The sequence below is a fragment of the Hesperophylax consimilis genome, chromosome 26, assembly GCF_061612785.1.
Source record: "Hesperophylax consimilis isolate HC1 chromosome 26, BYU_Hcon_1.0, whole genome shotgun sequence".
NCBI classification, from domain to species: domain Eukaryota; kingdom Metazoa; phylum Arthropoda; class Insecta; order Trichoptera; family Limnephilidae; genus Hesperophylax; species Hesperophylax consimilis.
In genome coordinates this window covers 15,742,019-15,765,387 of record NC_142861.1, presented here as the reverse complement: position 1 = coordinate 15,765,387, position 23,369 = coordinate 15,742,019, and the positions used below count along the sequence as shown (strand labels likewise).

Sequence of the window (23,369 nt, the reverse complement as noted above, 5' to 3'; positions counted from 1 at the left end):
TGTGTATTGACTACACAGAACCGGAAAGCGTGGATTTTTTTGGCACAGTAAGGGAAAGGTTAAATAACTTTAAAACTTTTTTGTATAAAAATATCTTCCCAAATGTTAAGAATGTTAAAATAATAAACCTTGTACTGTAAATGGATAATTAATCTGTCCTACAATAATTGACTGCTTAGTGATGTCCTGTTTTGACTCAACCACTTTGCATTTCGTCCTTCCCATGTCCTAATCCTGATTGATAGTATAGATTTAGTATCCTGTAAGAGCGTTACAAGCTTTCAAGTCGGAGTAATCAACGTTAGTCTACTGTTCACAGAACTACTAGTAGTTTAAATAAAAATAAATAAGTAATGAAAAGCTGTGTTAATTTTTTGATAATTTATTTACATGTTATTGTCAGTAGCTCTTGTGATATGAGCCAGAAAAATGGATGTACGTAATACACATTACTTAAGTTTCTCCCTGGTAACAATACAAACACTATCTATAATCGGGAAGGGACATACGGGTAATGGAAGAGTACATGTATCTGATTTATCATTCCGTCAACTTTATCATTTCTGTCACAGAACAATATAATTATAGCACATTTGTCCCATGTTTATATATCATATCATATGTGTAACACATACATGTATGTTATTATATCGTATTACTTACACAAATATGTAATTACATTATATTCATTACACATATATGTAAAAATATAATAATAGTTAGACATACTTGAATTATGTTATATTCGTCTCACATAATATTATGTAATTATATAATCTTTGTTACACATGTATATGTAATTTTTTTATCATATTTTTTACACATATACGTAATTAATATAATATATTGTTAAAAAACAAGTGTAACTAATTAGATACATATTGTATTCATTGTTTTGAACAATATCATATTTTTCACAAAGCAATGTTATAATTATATCATACTTGCCACAAATTAAATTTTATCATTCTTTGTTACAAACAGCTGTTATTAAATTATGTTTGATTTTATCCAATGTAATTTTTTTATATTTGCTAGAAAAAATATCATGTTTGTAACAAAACAATTTTATTACACAATTTCTGTAACAAAACAATATAAATATGGCAATATTTATTACCGATATTACTAATAATTATTATTACAAACATACTTGTAAAAAATTAGGTGTTTGTTACAAATACATATTGTAATTACATCATATTTGTTACAAAAATGTGTAATTGTATCATATTTGTTACAAGCAAACGTGTAATTTAATTTTTTTTTTCTTTAATTTATTCATTTCTTCCGGAACTCTTCTCTGTTTTGGGCCCATTGCAGTTTATCAAATGGCCTTACAAATATCTTACAAGTTATTAATGAATTAATGATACTGCAATTTTCAAAAAAGATATTCAGACAATTAGGATAAATAAACACCCAAAAATGATCCCACTTTTCACATTTTCCCAAATTTCTTTGTAATGGTCGAAATGTATCCAGTTTTGCATTACATACAATAGCTTTTATGGTTTACATTGAAATTGAACCTTTCTTGCTTTTTTAATCATCAAAATGAGTAAATTCTGAAAATATCAATTTTAAAATTATGTAATAATAAATTGTTGCAAAATGTCTATTCCGGAATGTTATAATCTATTTAAAAAAAAATATTCATTGATTGCACAATTCGTTAAAAACTCATACAATTTTGTGATTAAAATTTACTTATGCATGTAAAATGCGCCCAAAATAAGATTGTCTTTATATCTAATTTTTTTTGGCATTGTGAACTTTTAAAATTTATCTTACTTAAAACAAACCATTAATTTGAAAAATTACAGAAATATCATTACTGATCAGTTCAAACTCTTCAAAACATTCCACAATATAATTTCCATCTAAAACTATTTTATTTTATTTTTTTGTGTTTTAACATTCCATTGTTTCGTTTGAAATTTATTCAAATTTGTTTTAACTTTCCTTTGTTTCATTTGAAATTTGTTTTTGTATTCCATTGTTCTGTTTGAAATTTATTCAAATTTGTTTTTAACATTCCATTGTTTTGTTTGAAATTTATTCAAATTTGTTTTAACTTTCCATAGCTTCATTTGAAATTTGTTTTAACATTCAGATTGCTCTGTTTGAAATTCGTTCAAATTAAATTTTAAATAAATGTTCCATGCTTGAATGTTGCCAGAGATAAAAACAATGACTATAATAATATTAATTATGTAGTTAGGTACTTGTATAAAATGTAATCAGCGCAGCGGTTATATATTTCAAAGCATTCAGCTTTTCCAATATACAAAAGAAGTTTTTATATCTATTTTTAAATAATAAATAATTATTGGAATCGTCGTACCTTTTAACTCCCGTAAAAATTGGTTAATACTTATGTAGGGTTTAAATATTTCATAGTATTTCAAAGAAAGATAAATTATTTTCTATTATTTTTTTTATCGTTTAAGAGTGTTTTTTTTTTAAGTAAAAGTAAAAACAGTAAATAAATTTACATTCTACGTTTAGTTTTCATGAATGGTGCATCTTATGTTAGTGTATTCTTAATATTTCGCTTAGAAAATACATTATTATTTGTGATGCAGTGTGGATGCGCTACTTCAGAACAGATTTAAAACATAATGTTGCCATAAACTACCTAATAATAAATAATTATTAATCGATCGCTCTGATATCAGAATCAGTCAATAATTTAAAGAGTATATTTTGTTCATATAATTATATAATAATAAAAATAAAATAAAAACATTAAATTAGTATAAACGTTGCAATGTTCAACAAAATCAATGAGAATGCTTTTGTCTGATATCATGACTTATTTAAGATTCATTCACCTATATTAATTTATACCTGGTAATGAAATTACATTGTTAATGCATAATAGTATAAGGTACTTTTTTTCATTTATATTGGTGATGTTTTAGTACTAATTTGTTAAAAAATACTTTCCTATCCAGAGTACATACTTCTATAATTCCGTCAATCAATACAAACACTAAATATTTATTTATTTGGGATTGTAAAAATCAACATTCCCCGTTTTTTAAATAATTTAATCAAATTTAATTTATTTTAATATCCGGAATAGGACATAAGACGGTGTATTTGTTCGAAGTTAACAATATTTATTCATATATTAATTAATATATTTTGTATACTCAATAGTAGAACTTTGCATGCAGTAAGATTTGTTTTAAATAGTTATACATCGATGCCGTTCATTGCAAAATGCTTGTTATGCTGTAAAACAAATGAACTGCAATAAATCGGACAAATAATTGTTGTGTTGTACAATGTACTGCAACTTATCATACAAACAATTTTGTTGTTATACAATGACCTGCAATGTATCACACAAAAAATCGTAATGTTTAACATTATGGGTTCAATATCTTGCAATGCATCATACAAATAATTGTTGTTTTACAGTAAATTGCAATGCATTATACAAACAATTTTGTTGCTATATAATGAACTGCAATGTATCACACAAAAAAATTGTAATTATAAGATACAATAAGTTGCAATGCATCAAACAAATAATTGTTGTTATACAGTAAATTGCATGCATCATTCAATTACAGTAGCAATTAATTAATTCACAGGACTGATTTGAACTCCTGCTTTTGGCAAAGCATACTCTGAAAAACAGGAAAGCATTTTTACTATTTGGGCTATATTAAACGTTATGAATATACTCCTTAATAGCTATTTGCAATTATAGATTACTTTTAGCATATCATTTGCTTAGAGTAATTAGTCAATTCCGAAAAAGCATTGATCTTTTAACTCTGGTGTGGGGGAGGGGCATTATAAACTTAACTTTTAAATTTCCTAATATTTTTTAAGATTTTAGTTTTAGCAAAATGTATGTCAAATTTCCCAACTAATGGCAAACAGCAAACATGTTTCACTGGGCCTGTTAACAAAACTATTATCATAATGCAACAAGACAGTAGAGGGCGGTCACATATATTGATGGCTTAATGTCAAACAATGTTATCTACAACATGCATGCAAACAATTCTAGGGATTAAAAACATAACAATTATTATTATTTGTATGTTTTTTTTATATAAAACATTGTTTGATTTCAAGCCCTAGAATTATTTATACCTATTTTTTTTTGTAGATAACGTTTTTTGACATTAAGTCCTCAACATTAAAATTTTACTATTTATTATTTATTATTATTATTTATTTTTCCCACGGCAGTTCGTCTTTAACGCATCATGATTAATCACGTAATGTTAAAGACTTATGTATATTCCCACAGCAGTATGTATTTTATGTATCACTAAGACCGATACGTGACTTATAATCTGTTAGAAATGAATATTACATTCTCTCAGCTGAAAAAGTCCACTATTCTAAACGATACGTCAAAAAACAAGTAGTGTGAACTCAATCATATATCTTTCACATACGTCAATTATTGTCAAAAACGTCTGTCGCGAAAGGACATATACGTCATTGTTCACAATATGTAGTTACGTCGTAGGTGCGTCTGAACACTTATGCCACAAAAAAAAGACATTAAGTTGAAGACGTACTGCCATGGGAACTGGCTTTTAGATGGATATTTCAATCAACAAGGAAACAAAATGAGTAATGCATAGGTTATACATAACATATACCTTAGATATATCTAAAACTCACTATTGTAGGATAAAAATTGTTAAGAAAAGTGGTTCAACGTATCATCAATTATCACCAAGGATCACCAGTAGTGTATGTAGACAAATGGATAATGCCATGTGCATAGAAAACCATTAAAATAAACCGCACGTTACTGTCGCATGCTACGCATTAATGGATTTATAGACAAATACATATTACACTCAATTGGGATAAACACAAGATTTATAATAAGTGCATTACATTTGAATGTTACAAATTATTTACATAATATATTTTAATGTGTTAGCCCTTAAGAACTTTCTGCCACCTCTCCCAGTCCAGGGTTAATTTTATATTATTTAGTTATTATATATATATTATTTACAATTTCTATAACTTTAAAAAATTCAGCGTTTAACCTTTAAATGAAAATATTCTTGTGTTAAAAATTAAAAGGCGTATGTACAAGTGGTTTAGCAGACATAAAATGTTCATTAATAATGTTGCAAACAAAATTCTGTATGCATTCTCAATTTCTTTCCTATCAGCGCCATTTAACTCGCAGTTTTTACGTTTCGTTTCCGGGTAGGAGAAATCAGATAAATCAAAAAGTTTCCTTTTTTTTATTTTATCACTGTTTCTAATTTATTAATCTTTCGTTATATATTATTTTTCGATCAATTCAGGCCCGGTTCTCAACATGAGTATGAATGTGGTAACTCGAAAGCCTAGCTAAGAGGGGTGTCTCCATTGGTAAGCAAGTTGAGGTCAACCAGCAAATGTGACATGACCCATCAACCCGGTAATCTGCTGCGTGATAAGACAGTCGGTTAGCATGGATTTGTTATATTATGTTCTGCTGCACATATGACATATTCCATACACCATATACCGTCATTTGTCCTGCTCAGAGCTGGGTCGATGATGACCCACTGGAGAAATGATCAGATCGAGAGCACCCCCTTTTTGATCGGGTACTTTTTCACATTAAAAAAATGCTAAAGAGAAGAGAGACGGATGTGTGCATCGCCCTGCCAGTACCCGTCACCGGATCATTGATCGGGTACTTTCGTTGGATGTAAGTAGGTAGCCTATTTCAGTTATCTACCATCTCTATTTGTCTGTTGCGAGAACGAGAATGCCCGGTCACAACAGCACTCATCACAGGACGTGGGTGCCGATGATTGAATCTTATTTGAAAAATTAAATCAATCGCTCATCGGGTAGTTACGATTGACCCAGTCCTGCTGCCTCACATTCAGTAAGTCTTTTTGGACTAAAGGTGCAAGTCTTCTTTAATTTTAATAATGCAAATAATACAAAGATTCATTGCTAACCCAATAGCAGACTTCACATTAAAAAGATAGACATTAATAAATCCCACTAAATCGCAGTCAATATTAAACCACATCATGCAGTCACAGTTGCTGTACATACATGATGCACAAATGGGGATAAAGACAGAGTTGCTTGAATGTGGATACAATCAAACCACAGCACATTGTGGACGAAAGTCCACTCTTCCAGGAATATATTCTGTTTCTAATTTGGGGAACATTGATATCATATGTTGCAACAGTATCCCTATGCATCCACCATCGAATCCTAAGAAGAAGCAGAGAGAAAAAAACTATCAAGTCAAAGCACTACAAGTAATGCGAAATCATGTCTTAGGTTTGAAAATTTAATCACTTAGAAATATTTTAAATGCTTTAATTAAATTCTGCAAGTAGAATACATCTCTTGGCCTTTGAAATAATCGAGCATTTTTTTAGTAGACTTTTTATAAGCCCAGAAAAAATAAAGTATCATGCCTATAAAAAATTTCATGTTTAAAATCTCTAACTTACGAACCACTTTTCTGTTATGGTTTTATTGTTTAATGTTACAAATAAGGTTCTTTAGAAAATGATTTTGGAAAATTTTAATATTGTGCCTGAACTTATGTAAAATAAAATAAAACACACTTTTGGCAATGTTTTTTTCTTACATAAAACAAAACCGGCAGCTGGTATTCAGCGGGAATTTAAACCTTATCGCCTTCTACATAGGGAGTGTTATTGTTAGCGTCCCGATTCCAAACGTTACATGACGTGGTGCATCACCTTTTAGCCAAGTAGTCAAGACAGCCTTTAATGGACGAAGGTGCTGGTCAACCTGGAGACTGAAAAGCAATATTGGGAGAGGAATGGCATTATCATTGACTTTAATTTTAAAACTTCCAATGATTGTAATTAATGCCCGTCTAGTTGTATGTAATAGCCAGAGATGTGCAAAATGGGTACCCATAACCATTTGAAATGCAAAATGGAAATGGGTCAAAACTTTTCCATTTGAAAATGCAAAATGGTTTTTAGAAAAGCATTTCAAATGCAAAATACCTATTTTCAAAATGCATTGAAAATGCAAAATGGTTTCTCAGGTCAAACAATTAAAATAATTATAGAATTTTTAAACAATTTTGTTATTTAATAATGGACATCAATGTAGAACAAACATATTACATGATGGTAAATCCAGAAATACCACGACTACAGATTATGAAACCACAAAAAATTTGCGCGGGACTAATGTTGCCAACGTAAAAATAATTAATATTACAGCGTCTTGGCCCCATGTTCAGTATTTGAATCAGTATTTTTTGTAATGGTATCACTCAATTGCCAGGGCTCCTACCAGGGAGCAACTTGACAAATGTAAATTATCTCTCATAGCGAGGTTGAGGACCGACTGATATTTGGGGCTTATGAAAAAAAGATGAATGTAGATAGTAGGAAGAATATTGCAAAAAAGCATTTAAAATGGAAAATGCATTGAGAAAAGCATTTAAAATGCAAAATGGAAAATACCCATTTTGATTTATTTGAAATAAAGCACATCTCTGGTAATAGCTCCTTAGTCATCAATACTTGGAAATAATAATTTAATTCTAGATTAAGTGGTAATTTGGCTAAGTGAAAATGGGTTAATCTTGGGATTACATTCTTGTTATGCTTTAAATGGAAGGGTAATCTAGGATCAGTGTCGGCTCGTGACTTTTGGATGTACTAAAGTGTTAATAATACAAAAAATTGCATTATTGATGTTGTTGTAGCTGAAAACGATTATAGATTAGATTATCGGGATATTTCAGTTTGGCCGTACGACGCACGGATTTCCTGAAAATCTTCATGCAATAAATCAAAGTCGTTCTAGACTCTAGTACACCCAAAAGTCACGAGCTGCAACTGTCTAGGATCTGCAGTTCTGTAGAGCTGTTCCGGGCTACAGCTTGCAGGATGAAGAGTGCCCTGACGACAGTCAAACTCCGATAGGAGAGACCATCAGAAGAAGAAATCTTGGATTATGCTGGGGAAAAAGAACCGGGCCTTGCTCTTAATAGTAAGATGTATGTCTTAGATGAATTATGTTTTCTTTGTTCATTTGATTACATAACTATTACTAAAATAAAATAATAAATGCTAAACCATTATAGATATCACAGTTAAAAATACTATTTTTTTTTTTTACATTCAATGACAATATTAGATGTCTGCGTTGAATTTTCTGCTGTTTTTGCGTTATCTTCTCTCTCATACCCGTGTAAACTTTCTCGTGTATTTACACTAAGCCCTTGTATGCGTATTAACGTGATAACCGATTTCTAGTGAATTTTAATATTAAAACATTACAAATCTTAGCATTTTATTAAAGCTCAATCGTGTTTCATATATGTACTTATTAAACAGCAAGACTCATTTTACCCTAATTATCTTAAATCTAAAACATGCATTGTTTATATTACACGGTTATCAAGAAAAAACACGGCTACTTCAAATGGATATATATCATTCAGTGATGCATTAAATTTATTTTAATAAATTCCGTGTCAAACAATGCAAAAACTATAGGCATTTGAAATAACCGCTTCTCTTCTAATATGATCAGTTTGTTTGAAAGGTTCGTCCTGAATTTATACAACGGCAAATTCTTTCTAAGACATGAATTCTAACATTTCAATGTGAATGCGGCAATAATTTGGTCATAACAATATTCAGCCACCATCTTGTATTTGAGTATATGCTTTGTGGTTTGACACATAGATGTCACCCGAAAGAAAACGGTCAGCCATTTTGGATTTGGATCTTTCGAAAATCCTTCGATAATAATTTGTGTATAATACACACCGTGAATGGTATAAATATCTAGATGATTTTAAATTATGAATAATTTATGTTCGTTTTATTTTATTATTATTAGTATCATTCAAAAATGTTTATTTTCACAATAATTTGGGCAATATGCTTTGACGTTTTTTTTTTTTCAATATTGTATATTATCAGTCTTTTCCATTTCGCCGTTGACTTTTTGGAGGTACATATTATTTCTTCTGGTGAATCTTTTATATATCTTGTTGTACTTTTTTTACGTATGCTGTTCTCTGGGCTAACAATAATTTTTCTCTGGTTTATTAACAATATGTAATTGTTCGCGGTTTTGTTAACAAAAATTGTTCTCTGGTTTTTAAACAACAATATTGTTCTTTGGTTTATTAACAAAAATTTTTCTCTGCTTTATTACCGACAATATTGTTCTCTGGTTTGTCAACAATAATAATTGTTCTCTGGTTTTCTAACTGGTACAAGTGACAACGGCTCTTGCACGTGGACTAGTAGGGTCATCGAAGGTGTTTACTCATCCGTGAAAAAGGAGTCCAATGTTACTGAAAACAAAATTGAATCAATCAATGTGTTCGTTTATAAAATACAAAATAGACGAGCAACATTTTTTTAAGTGGATTTGGTTAAAGACCTTTCGTACAAAGAGATACTTACAAGTGACTCGAGTTTTGTGCGCGTAGCATACGCGCAGTATGTGAGTATGTATCTACCATACTATTTTGCTAGTGTTCGTACACAATGCGATGCGTCGACTACGGGTATGACGTCAGTTGCACGAAATTGACAGTGCTGGTAGCGCGCTATGCAAGTTGCATTTGCAAATACTATGCGTTTAACAGAAATAGCGTCCGAACATGATTTGAATGTTAAATTTGTTCTGGAGGTAGAAAAATATCCATGTTTATATAACTATAATTTACCCGAAGGTGTGGGTTGAGGTTGGAAATTCAATTTGGCATCATTCCCATGCATTTCCATGGCGGAAACGAATGCCCTACATTAATATATATTTTGTTGTGTGGGTGAACCTGAATGTGAATGAGGCAAGAAGTGTGTGCCAAGAGTTGTTTGGCTGTTCGTCCTCTCTCTACCCCTGCGGGGAAACGGCGTGATGGTTAGTTAGTTCGTTAGTTAGTGTGGGTGAACCCAAAATCTTCTTTTAAATCGTTTTTAATGATTATAAAGATAAAGAAAAACAATTTTACAGTCTTCGTCACTAGGGTCACTTGATATTGTATTAATTCCACGGATGCAGGTGAAAAAATGATCAAGTTCAGTATAATAAGATTTAAAGAGTAGTATATCAGTAGGGGACTTGTAATTGCATCACAGTCATGTAGTTTGTAAGTATTTCAGCATACGAAAGGTCATAATCTAAAAAATATGTACGGGTGCATTATTTGTTTAAGCTCAACCACAAAAAAAAACTGGTTCTCTAATCTTTTTCGAATGAGGAAAAAGATGCAGCAATAGGAAATTTGATATGACAAGCGTTAACATATTGCTAGGTACATGCAGTTTATAGAGAATATTTTATCCCATAACATTATTTATTATCAAATTGTTAAATTTAGGAAACAAAATAGTGTACCTACTTATTGACAGAATGTTAAATCTATATGCAGTACTTTTTGACAATAAACTACTAATAATAAATAAAATAAAAACATAAATTTCTTTTTCATTGATCTGGAGATCTAAAGTGGTAGATTTTTTTCTGTTTGATTATTATGAAAAAATTCTTTTGAACTTTTAAAAATAAGTATTTAAGTAAAGAAAAAATGAAAATAATTAATATATTAACTAAAAAAATACATTAAATTTTACACCCACACAATACTAACAGAAATTAACTATTTACCCCAAACTACGCCCATTTATAAATCTGCTTTTTTTTACCTCTAAACCTTTTTAAAATTATTTTTCATCATAAAATCCATAATTCACATTTTTTATTTAAAAAAAAAAAACAATGCAAAAAATAAATTGTACCCAAGTGATTGTTTGCATTTATGCATCTTTTGAATAATTCAATTTTGTTGAATGTTTTGATGGATTTGATTGATTGAAACATCGATTCATTTGAATGATTTGATGGTTTCGATGGAAATGATTGATTGAAGCATCGATTTATTTGAACGACTTGATGGTTTCGATGGATTTGATTAAACATCGATTCATCTGAACGATTTGATGGGTCCGATGGAATTGATTGATTGATGCATCGATTCATTTGAATGACTTGATGGATTTGATTGAAGAATCGATTCATTTGAATGATATGATGGTTTCGATAAGTTTGATTGATTGAAGCATCGATTGATCAAGCTACCACTACACAAAATGTACTTATACAATACGTATTACAACTCATACGATAAAAAAATGAAAATCACACAGAGAATGAGGAATGTATTATTGATTACATACCTAAATATGAACTTTGAGAATACCCACGGTCTGGTGAAAGTGGTTTTTGTGAAGTTAGCTTGAAGTTAGAGTGATCACCATGAAACATAAATGGCCGCATAAATAGGGACACCTTTGATATCTACTGTGGAGATGAAATACGGTAGGAGCGCACTCAACTCAACAACTCTAAGGCGCAGTTATTTAGCAGAAATTCAAAAGTAAATTTTGGTTTTTTTTATTTGAAAGGTACCCATTAAATGCTGATTGTAGGTGCATTTCAGCTTTCTATCAAATTATGACAAGCTAAAAAGCTTAACAACATGGTAGTTGTTCTTGTCTGCTGATCACAATTTGTTCAAAAGCTGAAAAGGATATAGAATCGGCATTTGACGGAAACCTTTCAACTGTCAATAAAACAAAATGGCGCTGAATGGCCATTTGATGACTTTGTCACACGTGAATTTCTGCTTAACAACTGGGCCTAAAAGCTTTCATTGAAGATAATCTACTGGTTGCAAAAATGGTAAATTATTTGTACAGCAGCAAGTATTCAGTAAATGGTGATGGGCAAACAAAGCCACAATTCGATCAAGTAATATTTTGTGATCCCGCTAATTGCAAATTTTTTTAAAAATGTTTTAAATTTGATGTTTTAACCTCCATCATATTATTTGATTGATGACAGCACCATTTTGACAATTGAACGGTTCCCATTAAATGCCGATTCTCGGCCCGTTTCAGCTTTTAATCAAATTTTGACCGACCGTCAAGCACAAAAGCATGATAATTATGCTTGAGGGCCAATAAAAACTCGATCTAACACTGAAACGGACGAAGAATTGACGTTTAACGGGAACCGTTTGGTCATTTTAACGGTTCCCGTTAAATGACAATTCTCGGACCGTTTCAGTATTTAATCAAATTGCTGGTGGCCGTCAAGTATGAAAGCACGATAGTTGATGGCCGATTAAAATTTGATCAAAAATCTGAAACGGACAGACAGCTGTTCCATAATACGGACTGCTCATATGCAAAGAAAACAAATTAATTCCAAAGCGTACGACGTGCGTATTCCTGAATCAAATGCTATGTTGTATCATTAACCTGTGGAACACCAGTCCCGTTTGAAGGAAATCAATAATGGAATCAAAAATTAACTCTGAAGTATTTTAAGTGCAAGCGATTCTGTTAAATTTTTTTATGCACTTTCTCATGGCATACCGGTTTAAATCACATATCAAAAAATTCCAGCTAGGGCGAAATTCCAATGCCAGCAGTGCATGAACGGTTCGACGGCGGGAAAAAATTATCGTCACTGGTGCACAAACGGTTTTCCAGAGATTAATGAGTAAATAGGAGCTATTATCAATGTGTGTTGTATATTTATTTCATCCTGAGTAGATATCAGAGGCAAAAAAATAATGCAATCAATAATATCAGTCAACAATAATTACTGGGAACCATTTAAAAGAGCACCATTTTGGTAAATCGACAACGTTTAATATTAAAATTGCTGCCCAACTATCGATGATGAACTGCAGAGATCTCACAACTTAGTACCTTCCTTGGTAACTTGTCCAGCGGACGTAATAACTGACACGGTCTCCAGCACCGCGATAGGTTGAGTGAGCCTAAATTGATTCATTCTGTTCCTGACTGCCGAGGTTACCACACCTCGCGAGGTGCTTTTGTGTTTGCTCACCACCTTCCCGTTTAAATATCAATATTAAATTATGTATGTTAATTGATTGTAAATATACCTGTAAGTAACTATGATGGCGTTCTCATTTAATATGTTCTCATTTATTGTATCATCCATAATAACATCCATAATATAAATATTGGTCATCAAATCAGTATTAATTTGGTGCTCATTAAATGAAACCCATGGTAATTATTATTACAGCTTAATGATTCTAGAAATTTAGCGAGCTGTCTGTTTAGCCTATTATGATTTCAAATATTCATGTTAGAGTGAGCTTGAGATAACTACGAGTTGGTTAAGGCTAGGTTCAATAGTGCAATTATTACTGCATTTTGAGATTATAAAAGCGTTATTGCGGTTATTAGAAAATATGGCGCTGTCATTAAATGCTCAGTGAGGTTATGAAAGACTACAGGCTGTTGAACTGGGCAAAACCCAACTTATTTTATTGTAAGATTGGTTTTACTGTTTTCTTTTAGTTTTTTTTACATAAGGCAATGTGAGGTGAAATCTTTGTTAAGTGAGGTTAGGAATCGATAAAATATCAGCTTATGGTTCCCCTACTGCAATATAGTGCTCTATGTCACATAATACGATGTGAGGTTATGTGTGTTGTCATAAAGTAAAATTGTGTCTCTTGGCTTGAAGTGAGGTTAGGAATTGAGATGACATTAGCTTATAGAGCCGCTACTGCAATATGGTACATAAGTGTGTGAGGTAATGTGTCTTGTCTTCAAATGAGGTAATGTCTCTTAGCTTGAAGTAAGGTTAGGAATCGAGAAGACTTTAGCTAATCCTGTCCTTATTGCAATACGGTACTTGTATACATGAGTCTTGGCTTGAATGAGGCCCCTACTGCAATATGGTAGTCTATGTTAAATAAGGCCATGTGAGGTTATGTCTGTCAGCTTAAAGTGAAGTTAGAAACTGAGGCTATTAGCCAACTCTTGTCCATGTCTCTTGGCTTGAAGTGAGGTTAGCAATTTATAAGACATTAACTTATCGCGCCCCTACTGTAATACGGTAGTCTATGTTACATAAGGCCATGTGAGGTAATGTCTCTGGGCTTGAAGCGAGGTTAGGAGTTGAGGCTGAGGGCGGAGCCCCCGCGCGTCAGGGCCAAAGAGGGGGGGGCACTCACCAGGGAGGTGGTCCCAAACAGCTTGTACCAGCCGATGACGATGTTGGCCAGGTTAAGGTCATCCAGCATTATCTGCGCTACGCCCATAAACACCTTCTTGCCCTCTATCCGACCGTAGTCGCCCCACACTGTCACCTGAAAATCATTGTAACAACCAATTAATAAAATCGTTATCGATAATAACTGATAACGTCAATAATTACATACAAACGCAATGGAGTCTTTGACTATATATTTTTTTAGCTATCTTGTTGCCAAATAATAAAGAAGTGTAAATGTTTATTAATGGTATTGAAAGTAACACGAGCAGACCGACGAGCTACCAAGGAAAGGAACGGAAGCACCTCTTGCTGCTCAAGCAGCTTGCCACACCAAACTACTTATTGAAATCCCAGTACTGGAAGGAATGGGAGAGGGCCCCCGAAATGAGACAATCAAAAGTACTCATAAACGGACCAGACCTTGGATGAACCAGTCAACTACCCCATATGGATACGGAAGAGTCCGTGTCAATGTCCGGGACTTTTTTTTGTGAATACCACATAAGATTCCCAACTGATTCCAACCTTCTGGAGGCAGTGGGACTATGGCATCCTAACTTGACTAAAGTAACTTTTCAATTCTGGATGATGGTCTATACTATAAATTTACTGTATATCATTTTAAATTAATAAGTTGTGAACTAACACAAATTAATCAAATAAAATTTATTATTTTTTAGAATAACTTATTGAGTAAAACCTCAAATTATAATATTTAAATATTGAAGACAATATTAGTGATTTTTAAACGCAAATCTGAAACAGAAAAATCAGAAAAGGAAACGGTCACATCTGGGACTCGAACCCAGGACCCTTGTCTTTCCGGGACAATGCTCTACCAACTGCGCTAATGGGACCCTATCCTCATCGGTCACTTTTAACTGTATCATACTTCGAATAAGAACTACCAACGTTGTCTTCATTTTTTCACCGCACATTTTTACTGGCAACTATCTTTATGTATGATCGCAAGATTCAACCCGAACTAAATGCAATCCTAGACAGCGTCTTATAGATAAACCTATCTTATTGTTTTTATTTTTAATGTGCGACATCTATTGACTTTTCTGCAAGTCTAGAAATGAATTATTATTTTTCGGAATAACTTATTGAGTAAAACCTCAAATTATAATATTTAAATATTGAAGACAATATTAGTGATTTTTAAACGCAAATCTGAAACAGAAAAATCAGAAAAGGAAACGGTCACATCTGGGACTCGAACCCAGGACCCTTGTCTTTCCGGGACAATGCTCTACCAACTGCGCTAATGGGACCCTATCCTCATCGGTCACTTTTAACTGTATCATACTTCGAATAAGAACTACCAACGTTGTCTTCATTTTTTCACTGCACATTTTTATTGGCAACTATCTTTATGTATGATCGCAAGATTCAACCCGAACTAAATGCAATCCTAGACAGCGTCTTATAGATAAACCTATCTTATTGTTTTTATTTTTAATGCAACTCTAGGATTGCATTTAGTTCGGGTTGAATCTTGCGATCATACATAAAGATAGTTGCCAATAAAAATGTGCGGTGAAAAAATGAAGACAACGTTGGTAGTTCTTATTCGAAGTATGATACAGTTAAAAGTGACCGATGAGGATAGGGTCCCATTAGCGCAGTTGGTAGAGCATTGTCCCGGAAAGACAAGGGTCCTGGGTTCGAGTCCCAGATGTGACCGTTTCCTTTTCTGATTTTTCTGTTTCAGATTTGCGTTTAAAAATCACTAATATTGTCTTCAATATTCAAATAAAATTTACTTGCACATGCCGGGATTTGACCACGGAGGTTATCAAAATGGTGGAAACAAGGATAACCTACCTGAAAAGACACATTGTGGAAACCAGGGGACAAATATCCAATAACAACCCCGGTGAACTTTGACAAAGGGACTGGGTTACTGTCAAAGGAACGAGGTAGAAAAAATGGGAAACAGCACAAAGGCCCATGGCTTGAGTGCCCACGGGAACTCTGTAAACAATCTCCGTTTTATTAAATTAAAAAAACAGTTTATACCTTGTGAACGATATAATGAATAATTTAAAATAGTTTTATGGTTTTTTGCCTTCCTACTAGACGTCTTTGTTGATTTTCATATCCAATACATAGTGCTGAGCATCATGCGATTCTATGAGTGGTATGTAAGTAAAATATAAGTTGTATCGTTATTAATAACAGTCTCGACAGTTGTAACCCACTCACATTGATATTCCCTATTATTACTAACATCGTTATTAATCATTTCTGTTTGTGTTCGCGTCGACGGCATTTTTTCCAATGACTATATTCAATAGTTGTAAGGTTCTGTAGGTCCCAAAGACTGCTATGGGCTAGTCATGTGGAAAGAATGCCAGTTATAACTGTGTAGGTGCCCCAGTAGAAGAGACCTAGAGGCAGACCGAGGAAGAGGTGGAGAAACTGTGTGAAGGAGGATTGGTGCAAGGCGGGAAGGACAGTGGAATGGAGGTGAATCCCAAAGTGAAGACTAAATCCCACCCTGGGATGTACATGATGATGATGATGATGATATTTGCAACGCCCATTACTAATAAAGACAGAAGAGTAATATGTGTTTGCCGACCTGCAAGACGCATCCTTGCCACGCTTCCCGGAATGACAGCTGCTGCTGGTACAAGGGGTCTAGGGTGCGGCGCGCTGTGCTGGTCTTGGCCTTGGCCACGCACTTCTTGCCATTTACCATGTACACCTTGACGTATGGCGCGGGCAGCACGCGACATCCCTGCTTCGCCTGCAACCCGCGCGCTCGTATCACCTCAATCTGGAATTCAATAGTAGATTCATATAATAATTTTATTGAGACGACGCTCACAAGTATCACCTCGATCTGGAATTCAATAGCAGATTCTTATATGTATCTTAATTGGGACAATGCTCACAAGTATCACCTCGAGCTGGAATTCAATAGCAGATTCTTATATGTATCTTTATTGGGACAATGCTCACAAGTATCACCTCGAGCTGGAATTCAATAGCAGATTCTTATATGTATCTTTATTGGGACAATGCTCACAAGTATGTAATGATCTGCCCTTTCTACTTCAAACTTTTCCTTCTCTTCTTTCTACGATACATTTTCCTTAAGTCCCGTAGGTAACTTTTCCATAAGGCTTTGGTTATATATATATCCGGGGTAGGAAGGTCCTCCCTGCCGTCTTTTCTTTATTACACACCCCTTCAAGTGTGTACATCCTAGTTTGTCTACGTGACGTACGACCTTGAACGTACTCATTTCACGTGACGGTTCAGTATAAAAAGGCTTCACCGAACGTTGTGTTGGGTTTTTTGTTTCTCGGTTTAGAAACCTAGTTATTTATGTTTTGTGTGGTATCCCTTGGTTCTTTTGAGATAGAGTGAGTTGAATCCATTACCGCTGTTTTTCAAAACCATTTTATAAACCTTATCTTCTAAGTCGCCTGCTCCCCCCCCCTAGCTACTCGATTCTACCTATCGTAGGGTAATGTGAATATAATAAAGTGTTAGATTTTATATATGTGATATACATACGATAAATTTATGGTGTTAGTTGTCGGCGCCATCCATGTATATATTTTTTGGGAGGGGAAGGAGAGGAAAGGAAATGAATTTTTTTCAAGTTAAGATTGGCTCCTCCGCTTACCAAACAAAACTGATGGATGATAATTTGAGCAAGGCGATCGATATCTGCGTGTCTGGATATCACAACCGGCCGGGTCTCCCCTTGTTCCAAATCGGCAACCTTCACGCCAGAATAAAGAAAACCAGGTCTCTTCACCAATTTCAGAATTGCCCCAATCTCAAACACCTCCAGGATAAACTACTTTACTGAGTGTAGAAGGGGAAAACCATAACATCCCTTTATCACGAATCTAGTCGCGAAAATGTGACACGCAAGGTCCTAAGTTACGTGCCACCTCCAGAAAACGTTGTAACTCCCACGCCGTCGGGGATTTACATCCCTTTCTAGGTCAATACACATATAACACACGACGATCTTGTCGACATTCTGCCTGCTTATTAACGATAGGTTGTGTGCCTACCCATTCAGCCAATTATCATGTGAGATATATGTAAGGTCTACTCGATATGCCAAATTTGGGATGAGGACTGTCTGTATTTTAATATTTGGTTCCAGTATTTATTTTATGAGGTTACTAGCATCCTCGTGTATTAGGTATGGGTAACTTCTACTGAATACCTATCCTCTCAGGTAAGGTATAAACGGATAATTGGTTTGATTTTTTGCATTTAATTTAAAGAGGCTGCCTACCTCTCGAAAGATACCTGTTGAGAAAAGTTGTTCGGTTGGTAGTTTTATTTCGGAGATTACCATCTCCCTCTTTCGACTTTAGATTTGTTTTTGTGCATCCCAATTCGTAACTTAGAAAGTCAAACAATAGATGAAAAGTATTAAATTAGAAAGTCAAATAACAGAAGAAAAGTTTTCATTTTGTTCCGTCTGGTTGCATCCGATCGCTTTCAATTTGGGACGGCATACGCTAGCAAAACTTCCCCTTTGACTGACTGTACTCCGCGCCTCTCGGCCTATATATGAAAAGTCATTGGCCTGTCTCTCACTCACAGCTGATTGACAATCCGTCTAGGGTATTCCTTTTAATGATAACATTATTTGGGCGGCAGGTGTCGTAAACTTAGTTGTATCCGTCTTTTAAAGGGGTCCTCTGAAATTTAATAAATAATATAAAAAAACTCACCCTGTTAGTCACCTCCAAATCCTCGTGTGAAACTTACCTGGTTACACTATATAGCTAAATCACTTTAATTTTCGACCTCCTCCCTACGCTTATAAAAGGGTAATTAAATATTCCTGTAAATAAAATTGTACCTCCCTAATCTGTTAGGATTCGAACCCACAGTTAATAATCTATTTGATTCTCTGGTTTTTCGGTCTCCGTGGATAGAATGCCATCTCGCCAAATCAATAACCTAGCCCGATTAAAACTTGCTGCCTTTATATACGGTCACTCTGTTTTAAAAACGCGATCATTATTATTATTATTTTCATGTTTTTAAGACAAGTAATTTAGTTTGAACTACACATTTAAATCAACACAACTTTATAACACAATCGCGATTGCACAACACCTGGCGCCCCTGAGGTGGGTTTTTACAAAACGGCGCTCTACAAATTATCCAATTATTATTATTGTCATTATTATTAATTGTTTTCCCACTGAGTCGAATCACTTTCACTTCACACAAACACCGGATCAATAATCTTTCACTTTAATTCAATATTCCGCAATATTCTCTAATACCATTTGAATTCAATAATTAACTGCAATTTCAAACAACACTTCTGATTTGTATCCCTTTCTCGGGGCTGTCAATCCACCCAAGTTCAAACCTCGACTGTCCTCCGGTCTCTCCTTTCCCGTGGGAATCTGTTTACTCAAGGCCTGTCTGTCAATAAATCTTCCGTCGTTGTTTAAACAAAAAATTTTTAGAGCACGTTATTTTATTATTTATCGTTTATTTTTGTGGATGTCCAAAACATCACAAGTATCACCTCAATCTGGAATTCAATAGCAGATTCTCATATGTATCTTTATTGGGACAATGCTCACAAGTATCACCTCGATTTGGAATTCAATAGCAGATTCTCATATGTATCTTTATTGGGACAATGCTCACAAGTTGATACTTTTTCTTGAGCTGGAATTCAATAGTAGATTCTTATATGTATCTTTATTGGGATAATGCTCACAAGTATCACCTCGATCTGGAATTCAATAGCAGATTCTTATATCTTTATTGGTATACAATGGTCACAAGTTCCAGCATTTTCTTTATTTATTTCCATCTGCCCAACAGCTTCCTGCCTGCTCTTACCCTGGACTTATTTGAATCTGTTATACCTCAAACTTGAATACCCGACTTAGCAGCCAACTTGCAAATCCACTATCGGCTCTAGAACCAGTTAATACGGGTTTGTGACAAGGCTGAATGGCACCCCCTATTTTACAGTCTGTCAGAATGACTCTGAGAGAATGTCCCTTACAACTTGGAACAATATATGACAGAATATCCGTCAATGCCCTTTACTCTGGAATAAAAACATTAAGTTCAAGTTATTCTCTTCAGTCCTTTCAGTCAATATTTAATATACTACGGAAAAAAATGGCGGTGACAAACCTCAAGAAATCCTTTCTGGTAGCACATTGACAATTGTATATCCCCCAAAGCGGGGGCCCCTAGCACCTGTCTCCCCACCAGCTGTCCGGGGCCCAGTCCCTCGATGAAGTCATGGAGCCCCGCTTCCGAGGAACCCCCACTGCTCGCACCCCCGCCCCTTTGCACCCCTGGCGACCATCTATCATAGACAAAGCCATTAGAAGACAGATAATTGTATTGTTATAATGTTCTAAATATCTAAAATATGTATAACCATTGATTTTATGCTTAACATAAATTCAAATGTAACATTGTCACAAAATGGTTAATTCCTTGAATTCATCAAATTAAAAGGTTCCTGTTAACACTGATTCTAGATATTATCATGATTAATTTTTAGGTTATATACCATGTTGCATTTTCTCCTTCTTTACCCAACGTTAATAACCCAAAAATGAATCATGATAATACTTTTGGCCGTGAAAATCTCAAATCATATCTGATTCTAGGTTCATTTCAGCTTTTGAATATATTTGCAGCAGAACTGTAGTGTTGTCATGCTTCTCAGCTGTTCATAACTTTATATAAGATCAACTGGACATAGAATCGGCGTTAAAAAGTGCCTTTCAAGTGTTAAAAAAACACAAAATGGCGTTGATTGTCTATTTGATACATAATATGTTACATTTGAATTTCTGTAAAACACCTGAACCTTAGTCTAATTTTAAGAACAAAGTTTTATGTTATTCATTTATAGTTCATGTGAGTTAAATTTTACTTTATTTTGTGTTTATTGAAATAATTTCATAAATAAAACATTTGAATAATTTTGACGTCCAAAGATTTACGTCAATGAATTGAAATCAATATGTTATTCAATTAAATATGTTTGGTAGAACTATGATGCATTGATTTAACAAAAACTGCATTGATGTATTGTTTGTGTTTTTTTTAATCCCGTAAACACTTTAAAATGAGATTCATTAATGCAATAAGGTATAATATAACTAGACCTAAGAAGCCCTGGACAAAGCATTAGTACGATTTTGTATGAATGTCATTGAAGCCAAATCTAGGGTGAGGTGAAATTATCTGGCAGCCATCTTGTATTTTTGTGTTGCTAATACAGTTATATGATTGTTTTGGGTGTTTGATGAGAAAAAGAATGGGGGATATCATTAAAAAATTATGCAGGATTTGACATTTTTTATACATCTTCCCCACGGCTTCAAATTATTCACGAATAGCTTCATCCAGGGCTTTTTGGTTCCATGTAATATAACTATAACACAGGAAGCTTTTTTGTATCACAAACTAGAACTACAAATAAAACCCATATTTTTTATTTCATATTTCATTTTTCGTGGTTAGTTATATTTTTTACCGCTGGTTGGCAGTAGTAAAAATACTTGTTTTATGTTTTTTTAAAGAAAAGAGCTTCCTGCAATGTCATTTAAATAGAATTTGACAAAATAATTAAATAGTTTTAAGATATACACTTACCTGGGTCAATCAAATACACACTTAGAAAGTCAAGGCAAACAACACCCATTCATTTGGTCAGGGCAAAACAAAGAAAAAGTCATTGAGTTTCAAAATGGAGAGATTATTTTGTGGTTACAAATAATAATAATAAATAATTACAGGAGTAGAAAAACAAAAACAAGGTTTATTTTTATCGAGAGAGCAGCAAAGATGGATTCATTCTAGATTTTTAAGAGAGACAGTGAAAGAATTTGTTAGGTCCATTGGAGAAAATAATAATACTTACGAATATTATAAATATTTATTGTGAGAAACGATTATGAAACTATTGAGATATGTATCTTTAGGTCAGTTAGTCTGTACGTTTGATTCTTAAATACATTAAACTAAGATAATCCAACATGTCCACAATTAGTTCTCTAATATTAGCTTGAATTTAAATTCAAATTTGTAACTGACTAAAATCTTTATTTACGTTGACTGCATACATAAATGAAGCTTGATTTTTTTTCAAGCCACAACATCATTTCAGATTTTTTATGTAAAAAAAATGTGTTTTGTACACATTTTATATAGACAATAATCGTATGATTGTCAAGTTTTTAAAACTATCTGGTTACTAAATATCTATCTTAAATACAAAAAAATATTGATTTGTATTTATTATCACTTGTTCAAATGATACATAAATTATATGTGGAAATAAATAAACAAGCATTATTAGATCAACATATTCATTTACAGAGGCTTACATGACAAGCAATAATTATAATAATTAATTAAATTAAATCACAATAATTTGAAACACAAAAGTAATAAAGAGCAGGTGAAACATTGAGATGTGAGTGAGAAAAGAATCTTGCGTGCCAATTATATATATTATTCATGTCAAATTATCAGGCATTTTTCAAAATCAGCTTGAGCATTCAAAATTGGTTGGAATCAATCAAATTGTTCCAAATCAATCACATTATTTAAAATCAATCAATTTGTTCCAAATCAATCAAATTTTTCCAAATCAATCTCATTATTTCAAATCAATTGAATTGTACTGATCAATCAGTATGTTTTGAATCAATCAAATTGTTTCAAATCAATCAATTTGTTCCTAATCAATCAAATTGTTCCAAATCAATCAGATTGTTACAAATCAATCAATTTGTTCCGAATCAATCAAATTGTTCCAAATCAATCAGTTTGTTCCGAATCAATCAAATTGTTCCAAATCTATCAATTTTCTGTGACAATTTGTATTGAATCAATCAGTTTAATCTGAACAGCTTAGTCCATCCCCGAATCAATCTAACAGACTAGTGAATAAAAAAGTATTTAATTAAGCATTTAGTTCAACAAAATGAATCAATGTATTCTGATTCTGGCCACGACAATAGTTTTATTATGTTACATAGCATAAACCTGATTTTGAATAATGGTTGTCTATAAAGTATATCATTATTTCACCAGGATGATAATAATATTCAGGGGAACAGAAATTAAGGGTTTCAATTGAATATTTAGTTTCCAACCAACATAAAAATAGGCAGACAAATGTGTTTAGTTAGTCCTTACATTGAATAGTATTCATTTGAATGTTATATTTTCAATAAAGTTTACTAAAAATGACACAATATAAAAACCATATGTCAGTGCCAATGTCTCAT

The 23,369-nt window shown here is 33.2% G+C and overlaps 1 protein-coding gene across 1 annotated transcript in view; it reads right to left on the bottom strand.

Moving 5' to 3' along the window:
* Window positions 1–385: 385 nt before the first annotated feature.
* The window catches only part of Rim (Rab3 interacting molecule), a 166,483-nt gene continuing 143,499 nt past the window's right edge, over window positions 386–23,369 (bottom strand). Inside the window, exons 21-25 of the mRNA XM_089647651.1 lie at window positions 20,245–20,422; window positions 16,673–16,870; window positions 14,042–14,176; window positions 11,214–11,271; window positions 386–9,325 (exon numbers count right to left, since the gene is read on the bottom strand). Of these exons, the coding sequence (XP_089503777.1) occupies window positions 9,294–9,325; window positions 11,214–11,271; window positions 14,042–14,176; window positions 16,673–16,870; window positions 20,245–20,422 (601 nt within the window). The 3' untranslated portion in view covers window positions 386–9,293. The remainder of the gene's footprint in view (window positions 9,326–11,213; window positions 11,272–14,041; window positions 14,177–16,672; window positions 16,871–20,244; window positions 20,423–23,369) is intronic.